The sequence below is a fragment of the Ylistrum balloti genome, unplaced genomic scaffold (assembly GCF_031769215.1).
Source record: "Ylistrum balloti isolate Yb309-2 unplaced genomic scaffold, AGI_CSIRO_Ybal_v1 Utg370830, whole genome shotgun sequence".
NCBI lineage: Eukaryota > Metazoa > Mollusca > Bivalvia > Pectinida > Pectinidae > Ylistrum > Ylistrum balloti.
In genome coordinates, this window is record NW_026782479.1 from 381176 (window position 1) to 391991 (window position 10816).

General features: G+C 34.7%; 1 protein-coding gene across 1 annotated transcript; it reads right to left on the reverse strand.

The window, feature by feature from the left end:
* Positions 1 to 1374: 1374 nt before the first annotated feature.
* Positions 1375 to 10521, reverse strand: LOC132558856 (perlucin-like protein). Its single transcript, XM_060223474.1, has 7 exons — positions 10515 to 10521; positions 9482 to 9532; positions 4657 to 4713; positions 3952 to 4031; positions 3012 to 3102; positions 2023 to 2236; positions 1375 to 1429 (listed from the first exon to the last, which is right to left on the reverse strand). Exons 1-7 carry the CDS (start codon positions 10519 to 10521, stop codon positions 1399 to 1401), a joined length of 531 nt encoding a protein of 176 aa, XP_060079457.1. The 3' UTR covers positions 1375 to 1398.
* Between the last annotated feature and the right edge of the window lie 295 nt (positions 10522 to 10816).

A 10816-nucleotide genomic window follows, 5' to 3' on the forward strand; every position in this document is an offset into this window, starting at 1 on the left:
TTGGTTGGTAAAGCAAGCATTATCTACTTTCTTGTGCCATTATCGCTTGTTTGTTTTATCTGTATTAAGGAACAAAATGGCGAAATAATTTCTTTCAGGAGTTCGCCAAATTTTTCTACACTATTACTTACAACTATGCTAGAGCGACATATTTCCTCTAACTGTTCAATATTTCTTCACTACTCTCTACTGAATTAGTTCCGTACGTTCTTCAGTCCATCATATAAAACAAAATTTATTACTGTTGACATTGTTATCATATCTTCATTCTAAGGTTTTAATACTGAAAATAACGGATAAATGGTATGAAAATTGGTTGAGTTACTACTGAAACTTTCACTTAATCAAATATTTTGCTTTGTGTTCCGAAAGAATTAGTGTCTTCTGTTCAATCGACGACGTCCGCAATGTAAACACTGGTCAATCCAAATTAGTAATGTTAGTTTCTCAAATGAAACCATTATACAACAACAGAATCATAACTACTACTATAACTTTTCCTAAATCTTTATTAACTGATATATATTCTTCTAAGGCTAAATTACTATCAATGTTTTTTATCCGGTTTCAAAAGTATATCCAATTATGAACTACCTTTGATAAGTACCAAATTATGTAAGTCAACGTATCTGTATAACATAATTATTCCAGGATAGGTCTCGAAGACCTGCAAAGGAGGTGTGGATGAGTAATAAAGTATCTGGATACATCTGCACATAGTTATGTATGTTATCTACTCTACAGCCGTATGTTTAGGACATCTTTTGGTTAAACAGAAGCTCAATGAAGTCATCAATATTTCACTTTTTACGGTATTACTGTTTAGTCACCATATTGACGAAATACGGGATCGTGCCAACCGATATCAACTGAAAATGAGGGTTTATCGCATAAGCGTTAACTTATATATAATATACACAGCTTTTAAATAACATGCGTTTCTATTCTTCTTGTGCGTTTTCAACTTTACTATTATAAACAAAACGGTTTGTCAATATTTTACCCACGTTTTGTTTGTTTTTTTTTCAATATGTCGATATTGTCTCGTTGACTGTTTATTCATTAAACACAAATAAGACGGAGTGTTGGGAAACACAAACAAGCTTGGAACACAGGCACTCACGGACAAGTTATCATGGCTGTGTGATTTACATATCTTATAAATAAGATATCGCTTATGATACTTGAGATGTGATGCCAGATTTAAATAAATACCTTTTGGCATTTGTTTAAATTTGTGACATAATTAAAAACAAATATGTTATGAAATGATGGGTTAAAATTCTTATATACAGAGGTAAATAATGCGAGAAACACTTCCCAGGACAAAGTCAACTTGAAATGTTTGGTGAAGTAAAATCCTCTTTGATAACAGTTATATTTTGATTTAGGGATGGTTTATCCGATAATTTCCTCACTGTTGTCGTTCCTGAAACACAATACATTTTAACTTATTTTTCATGGTTCACATATGTAAGAATGGTTTCTTTTCAAGATGAATGATCATTGTTATAGATCCCGAAGAATTATCGAAAATCCAAAATGCCCAGCATTCTATCTTCATTTGTATTGCATAATAATTACAATTGGGTGTAATTGGACAAAAGCTATTGCAAATTACGATATTCCTGTCCATAGTGCTTCACAAAATAAAAATGTAGCGCAATACCTATTAAAACATAAGTTGATTTAACAAACACATCCGATGGGTTCCAAAATATTAAAGTTCAACTCAGTCAAAAAGTAAAGCAGTTAACAAAACCATGGAAAGATATTTTGGCCGAAGTAAATATTGACACGTGATCTAAATATTCATTGAAACGATTTTAAATACGTTTTATATTATAAGGGGGTTCCGATTTCAAAGGAAAATAATTTATTATCCATAAGATATGCTCGTGGAGCTTTAAAGGTGTTTTGTTTTCTATAGGGTTAGTGATTTATATCACTACGACTTTATTTAGCAAAATCGTTAAGATATACTGCATATGATTTTCGTAATAAACAGAAGAAAATACTTACTCTATTTCACACACGAAAGGAAGAGATATATTACAAGGCACATCGTTCCAGAGACCATTCAGTACAATAGCTAAACAATCCTCTGTCCCTGCATTATCGTTTGGTTCCCCTGGAGACCAGTTGGCATTAGTGATGGGTTCCATAGTACTAGCCCAGATCCAATCTCCTTCTACGAAGAAGTCAGCTCCTCCTAAATAGTACTCCCCGATTCTCGCTGATTGGACGGAAAAAGATTTCAGTTAAATGGATAAAATTACAGAGGTTGAATGAAAAAACAATATCGCTGTAAAAATCAATATGACTACATCGCAGTAAAGTGAATAGAAATTATGATGCAACCTACTTAAAAGTAATCACAGTAGACTTATTCTGTAACTCAATGAAAGAATTAGATGGTAGGTGCGCGGACATGATAAATCATTTGAACGGAGAATTTTTAGAATATTAAAGCAGCTGAACGATTCGGGAGATCAGATAACAATAGCCAGCATAAAAACTGTTTTAGAGAAAAACTCTCCCGTATAATTGCACGAAAGGCACAAAAGTGAATGATACATTTCAATGCGAGTTAAAAATTAGATATATTAAAACCAAGTTATAAATTAAACAGTATAATAAAGCTGTTCCGGTTTTCTATAGGTCTCATGAGTGATAGGTAGAGCTTAAATTGTTGACGTCTTACAGACGACAAAGAAAAATTGAAATTAATGTAAAAAATAAGATTGAGATGCGCACTTGCCAACAAATCAGTTAATAATTTTCAATATTGAAGAATCTCAATAGCATGTCAAGTACATGTGTATGTTCAGACAAGGACAAAACACCACGTATTTAAAACCAGCAATAATATTTTGATATGAAACTTTTTATTCTCTTAGCAAAAATATACTTCTTTATATCGATAATTCAAATCAAACAAACTTTAAACTGGAATTGTACTTTCAGTATACGTTCTTGTTAAACTGAAAAAATAAATTTGTTATACTGACGATGTGTCTTTTTCACTGCTTCGTCAATGAATGCACCTTCGGCAGCTCCTACTGGTTCAGCAAGTTTTGCGTTGAAGTTTCGGCAGTAACCCTATAACAAATACTTGATGTTCGTTTTGCTGTATATAATCCTTTAAAAGAAGTTGTGACAAAATATGAAACAAATATCTTCATGATGTGTTGAACACTAATGATTTCCAACCTACGTCATATCGAGTAATGTACACTTCCGTAAACAAAAGCCTTCCCCTAGAAATCGGGAATAATGTTTATTGAATGGAATCGAGAGAATGCGCTTATATATACATTGCCCTTTAGATAGATATATATCAATATTATAAGAGAGTTCCAACATAGTTTGTCTTTTAAAGTGATTTTCTAATAATATATTTTCGTTGTTATTTCATGCACAAACTGATATGTCCACGATTCAATATATATTCAGAAAAATTTAAACATCGTTATGTTTAGCAGTAGTTTATCCCGTGATTCCTGATCATCAATGAAATCATGTCCCTGTGACACGGATATTTTAATAAGCTGGTATCATGCGACTAAACATATCATCCACATGTGAAAATGAAATGATAGAACTGGAGCTTCTATTAGGTGAAAAAGAAAATCCATCACTTAAATTTCCTAAAGCAACCGGTGTAACGTTGAAAATGGGCCCGCGTAAAAATGGACCCAGATCCATTTTCAATATGGGTCATTTTCAACGTTACATCGGATATAATTTTATTAATATAATGTCCGACTAATGGTACATTTGACCTAAACAATTCACTGGTCAACACGGATAAACAAAACAAACTTTCATTACACATTATTAAAGAGTACAATTTATGTGTTGTATATATCGACTTGTCATTTCAATGACGAGGTCAACATTTTTGAGACACAATAATAATATTACGAAAGAAATCGAGTTTATACTAACCCCAGCGACCGGCCACGATGCTGCTCTCAGACTGAAGAAGTAGCAATGTTCCTTATATCCTATCCATCCTGATGGACATGCTACAATGTATACAATCGGGAATGTACGTAGACTAGTAAATGTATCTTTATGTTATATACATTGTACATTTTACTGTCGACCACTTGTTAGAAGAGTCTTGTACTCAAAGTGTTATCGACTCTTAAATAAAGCCATTTATTATTATTATTATATATACCTGATCAGATAACTTATAATGAGAAACATAGAGAGTTATGTTAATGGTTAATGTTAATACTCCCGTATGTTATTCTGTGTGCCACCAGCCACCATCAACGAGAACCCGTCTCAATATATCCTGGCTATTCAACGAGCGATAACCCAACATTAAAGAAAATATAATGATTTATGGACATATATAATAGAAATGATTAATTGTGTTCCAAATACAATACATAAACTTGGGTAATTAATGTGGTCATGTGATGTGGGTCATTAACGAGGTCAAATAACTATGTAATGAGGTCAAATAATTATGTAATAAGGTCAAATAATTATGTGATGAGGTCAAATAGCATAGTTAATGCAGTGGATAAGCATGTCTTCAATAAAACTATTTTTCAATCGATTGGAATTAAATGTAACTATCTAAAATTCAAAGAAGATAATTAGCTCAAGAAACAATCATCATGTAACAAGTGTTACCTTGAATCAATGATATCGATATAAATATCGAAGTCACTAGGCTTCTTATCATATTGGCTGCGTTTGTTGTCGACGACTAGTTTTTTTCTTCTACACCAATATCGTCACTACGGTAGACCAATGTGATTCTAGTTGATAATGGCACCACTTGTAATAAGACACGATAGAAGGACTTATGCCGTTCGTTGACCTGGATTCCAAACATGAACTCCGTTATCTGTTCTTAACGATCAAATGTTTATCTCAGATTGCGTGTGGTTTTACGGATGTCCGAGAAAAAACTATCTCTTGCTTTTAACTGTTTCTCAGGTGCAATAAATAGGCACTGCACACTGATGAAAACCAAATGCACACGTATGCGGTCTGTACCTATAGATCTGGTATTGAACTGTTTGATATTCTGTAAAAATAAAAGATTCTAAAACTCGTTTAACCTATCTCATATAAAAACTGTGAAAGATCCTGTATACATTGTCAGACAATATGTAACACTATTCTGTCCCATGACGAATATTACGACGTCATCGATCTATTCAAAACCTTCTAAAATTGACGTTCCAAGGGAAACAGCTAAATACAGTACAATCTTTTGAATATAAAGTATGTACATGCCATGGATGTTTATCAATTGACGTTATAGTCTGATAACACATACCGAAATACACAAAAGACAATGCCCTTTGGAAGCAACAGTAATTTGTTAAGATGCAGCTTGTTGTAAAAATAACAAAAACAAACAAACAAACAAACAAAAAACCAACAGGTAAACAGTCATAATACAAACTCAATAAAACAATGGCAAAATATGAACAAAGAAAGAGTTTTCTTTATATAGGACCAATAACGTCGGCTGTTTGGGTAAACACTCATTTGCATATATAGTACACAGTTTCGTTTAAAATCCAATGCAACTAATAAAACCAACCTGTCGAGAGGTGTTCATGTTTAAAACAACAAATTACGTAGAAATATTTTGACGAAAAAATCTAAAATATGGTGAGATATTGAAGCTATTTGGTTTATTTGCGACTGCATTGACTTCTACATGATACCATGGGTTATGTCCCCTTATTTGTAGTCGAGTCGTGGGCATGTGAGCGCACAGGTAGAATGGTGTCAGTCTTGGATGAGTGATTTTATCAGACTTGCACTCGGAGACCCGTGCAGTCATGGCCACGTAGGTATCTGTTGTAGCCTACATATATTGTATATGTTACACATTTACTAGTCCGTAATAGTTATTGAATTTGAATCCCTGATAGTATAATTTCAGGTCAATATTATTTTGTAAATAAAAACATCATATTTTATTATATGTATTATTATCATCAACGTCTCAACTCATTTACACATGAAATGTACAATATACATAAAATAGTACGTTCGTCAAACAGAACTAAATGAGCCATTCAGTAATAAATTATTTGAGCCAGGTTAAAACTGAGTATAATTAAACGTTGAATGTATATTAAGACATACAGCTTCATCAAATGAACAATAAATATCATAAAAAATGAATAGAAAATTCATTAAACATAAACTTTAAAACGTGACAAATTGCATTATTATCAATAAGTTAAATATTGTCAGACACATAGTTACCATATCACATATATAATCAATAGATCTATGTACAACGAAGTCAAATAACGTATTGAGAATCTACTTACTTAAATAATTCTGTCTCTTATTTAGGATATTAAAGCAGGTTTTGGACGAGAGTTTACATATTTTACTATTTGACGCCCCGTCCTAGAAGTGTCCTCCGTGACATCTTCCCGCCATTTCCTTACAGAGCCAGCCATAGCAGCTTCTTCAGATCGCTTAAGTCAAGGACGTATATGACATATACGTCCCTGCTTAAGTACAGCACTAATAATGATATTGTCTGAGTTAATTAAGGCAAAATCTAACTCCTCACACTTTTTTCGGAAGTTAAAACACCAATTTTTCAACCTGTAGTTTTCTGTTGCGCTCTGTGCCCATTTATCAACTCTATTGAAAACTCTGGTCTCATTCATGAAGGACATCCTACACCACATGCGCACTACAGCTACCCGCTGCTTAACACTGGATGGTTTCCAGCCAATATCACCAGACACGGCGGAGGATGGTGTATACTTAACAACCCCCATGAAGAACCTTTCCGCTCTATTTTGTACGGAATTTATACAAGAATAGGAGCCGAGTCCCCATATTACCGCTTCATAGCTAATCACTTGCCAAATCTGTGTCTCGTACAACTTGGAAAAAGAAGCATATGGTAGCCCGCTGACTGCTTTAGACTTCGCCATGAGGAGACGTAATATTCATGACGCTAATTTAGCTACCGTCTTAGCCATTTCGTTGAAGTCAAGGTGTTCGGTAAACAGTAAACCTAATAAATCGTACTTGTCACAAAACGTGGCTGGTCCTGAACAGAGGCATATATTTTGGATTTTTTATCTACAAAACGATATATCAATAATTTTCTGAAATGCCGCTATGTAGTCTATAGTAAAAATTTGTTCATCTGGAGCAAGAAATCTGCGCATGCGCAACGCGGTATGTCCTCAATAGCTGCATATGATACCAATATGTCAATATATACATAATCAAAACTTAAATTCAATAAAACCAGAAATTTGAACAATAAAAATATTTACACTCCGGAGGAATAAACATTAATAAACTTTGCAGTATAAAGTTTAGCGAGTGATTTGAAATAATTCAATATGGATGAGTACGCGTGCCACATCCTTCCCCTTCACCCATCTCCCTCCAAACTTGATTCCGTCTATTTCGATCTTATTCAGTCGCCTCCTATGTCTTAAAATTAGGCCCCCTAGCACCACTAAAACATGGAAGGACGAAACAGCTGTTTGATATGGTTTAATCCGTCTGATTCTATTGCGTCTAAAACTTCTAACCTTGTATTGACTAATCACTTGTGTGTCTATTATACATGGGTTTTTTTATCAGTGGATGCAGTCAACAGATGAGGCATTTCTTGTTGATGATATTGTTAATAATAAAAAGATACTGGTTCTTTGGTATTGATCGACTTTCGAAACAAAGGATGAATAACTGTCCTGTTTAAAAATATTCGACCTCTGAACGTTAAACACGTGTTGATCTATATTGGACATTGCTAGTTTTTTTATTAAGTGTTATTCATTAAGCTTCTATTTATAGAAATGGGTATGATAGTCCTGCTATATACCAAAGTGCGGTAGTGGTATATTTGATGCTTGCGAAGATAAGTTAGTACTACTTAGATGTCGATAGATGAAAACTACGAGTCGTCAATGATTCAAGGGGAAATACAAAATGAATTTCGGTTGTGAAACCTATTTGTTGCAATGAGTCCTAAAAATAGGAAATTGCTTTGTAAATTGAGAACTTCCAACATGCCCTTGCCAGTAGGAACTGGTTGGTGGACAGGTATTAGAAGAGAGGACAGGCTATGTCCCCTTTGTAACAATGGCGTAGGTGATAAATATCATTATTTTTGTGTGACTATCCAGCAATACAAACTAATAGGAAAAAAGTCATACCTAATTATTATACTATTCACCCTAATTGACAAAGTTCAAAGGGTCACTGACTATATGTAATGTAAACAGGCTCAGAAGACTTGTTGTTTTTTGCTTGCTCTTGAGGGGATCTTAAAGGCGATATAATAATCTGGTTGTATCGGCTTGGATGATCTCCCCTTGATTAGCCAAGATCAGCCTATCAGATGAGTCTGTAGTATCCCGTCTGTAAGCTTATATTTAGCTGCACCGTTGTACTCCTGTCATGTAACGAATTGTGACCTCTTGTTTCACACTTCAGTGTGACTGAGCGAAATAAAATCTCTCAAAAAAAAACACCATCTAACTGTGCGATATAAGTTGAATGTATGTGTTGCTTGTTATCATACCTGGTGGATTTATTGATTTCAAAGTATTGTAAACGATTTATTGACGATGACACAGAATACATTTGACCTCCCGAAATACCAGATAATGTTTTTGTACTTTTTTTTAAAAATGATCTTTGTGTAAATCTGTTCTGACTTAAAATCCTGTGGAACTAACAAAGTGGGAGTTTTACAGAACTAGTATATTGACGAAACAGGTCGGATATAATCAGACAAATGAGCAGGTATGTCCCTGGTGGTTGATGATCGACGAGAACTTGAATTTTGATGTTATCTCTTAGAAATACGAGGAAACAGAAACTCAAGAAGCGAACTTCATGATAACGGATGTAATTAACAAAGTACGTGTATCGTTCGTCTGTTTGTTACCAGTACTTCAATCCGTTTCACAAGTTCTGCATAGAACCCCCCCCTCTCTCTCTCCCTGAAATAAAACTTTAAAATAACGCTGTTCTGTAGATTGTTTTCAATTTTGACAGTTTGCGCTCTGTATTATTGCTGATAATCATGATCGTACTGGACGCGGCACGAAGTCAATTATACCGATATTCGTGTTTATACCTCTGTCGTGTTTCTCTACCCTTAGTTAATATACCGATCTTATCAAATTTACTTCGTTTACAAAACTTCCCGCCCTTATCCCCAGGCTTCGTCTTGTGACTAGCAAACAAACCTCCAAAACGGCAAAATACAATGTAATCTTCCAAACCAGATACATATAGCAAGTTACATAAAGGAGACGATGGCTGGGCTCAGATAAGATTGACGCCACAGAAGGGTTGGTCTACGTTATTTAACCATTTTAATAAATTTGCTCTATTTCACAAAGAGTGTTAAATTTCATGGGGCGGAGACTCGCAGTTTATACGAAATAGTTTCCTCTTCACTGTAGGATGCTTCAGACCAAACTGGGACACATTCATGATAATCCTAATAAAAAGGAAAGAATTTGAAGAATTTGCTCTATTTCTCCTAATGAGCGCCACCCTCTGGCTAAAAGAATGGAATGTGTGTGTCGGTCCCTAGGTTCCTACAAAACTGAGTTCTCTGTGCTATAGGATATTTCATACCGACTTGAGACAGAATCCTCACATTTCTACAAATGAAGAAGGATTTTAAAGAAATCCCTTTACTTCCCCTATTGGTCAGCTTCCCTCCTTTTAGGGGTTAACTGTTTCTCCTGTGCCAGAGATGCTTCACACTACAGGAGTAGTATTGAAAAAAAATCTTTATTGCCCTATTTGGCCCCTTTAATTCTTGCTCTGGGGACGGACCGAGATCCATGGATAATGCAGAACCGATGTTACTACACTCAAGGATAGTTCGAGCCATATATGAGCACAATTCAATCATCCATTCATTCAAGAATTTGCTATATTTCTCTTTTTGGGCACCACCCACCCCAGGGGGCCGAGACTCACTCTTTACACAATATAGAGTCCCCTTCACCGCAAGAAGCTGCAGAATTTGTAAGTAGAGGAGGAATATGATTAAAGAATTGACTTTCTTTCCCCTAATGGGCACAAACCCTCGATCAGCATGCACCTCTAAATACAATTTTAAGGAATTAAATCGATTTTTACTACTAGGCATCGCCCCTCCTGTCCCATGAGGCGAGATCGATCATTTATACAAAAAACTAATCCCCGTCACCCAAGGATGCTTCAGACCAAATTTGGGCTAGATCAAATAATTCCTACAGGAAAAGTAGGATTCTGAAAGCGAACTTTAGAAAACAAATTGACGGACGGACGACGTCGCGGTATGTTATAAGCCTTCCATGCCAAGTGAGATATAAACAGACGAGTTAAGAATATTATCAATTCTAAGTTAAACACTTTATATAACGGACATTTGAAGTTACAATTCTAGAATGACATCGTAGTATAAAGCGTGAAGTACAGACCACAAGGTATTAAGCTATTTAAATATTTACGATAAACTACAAAATAACTTTCCATTGTATCCCATATCGAGTGCTCTTCTCTAATTGGCCGAAGTGCCATAAGGTTTTCCAGAGTATAAAGCTCATAGCATTTATATATAGTTTTTTGACCCGAGCTTTTATTGTGTATCACTGAACGATACAAAGGCAGCTGTACAACCTGTATATTTTACTGTAAGAAAACGCCTGAATCTCATAAATTGGGTTTAGATTATCATGTTTGCTCACACACCGGAAAAAGTCGTTGCATTGTTATATCATTTAACATGTTTAAATATACTTATCATTGCAAATTGATGAATGTGGCAATT

What these genes read in the sequence shown, in the direction of transcription:
- LOC132558856 (XM_060223474.1), bottom strand. An exon ending in ATCGATATCATTGATTCAAG is followed by an intron (nt 4,032 to 4,656) that starts GTAACACTTGTT and finishes TATACATTGTAG; the next exon opens with CATGTCCATCAGGATGGATA. An exon ending in CCTTTCGTGTGTGAAATAGA is followed by an intron (nt 1,430 to 2,022) that starts GTAAGTATTTTC and finishes ATTGTGTTTCAG; the next exon opens with GAACGACAACAGTGAGGAAA.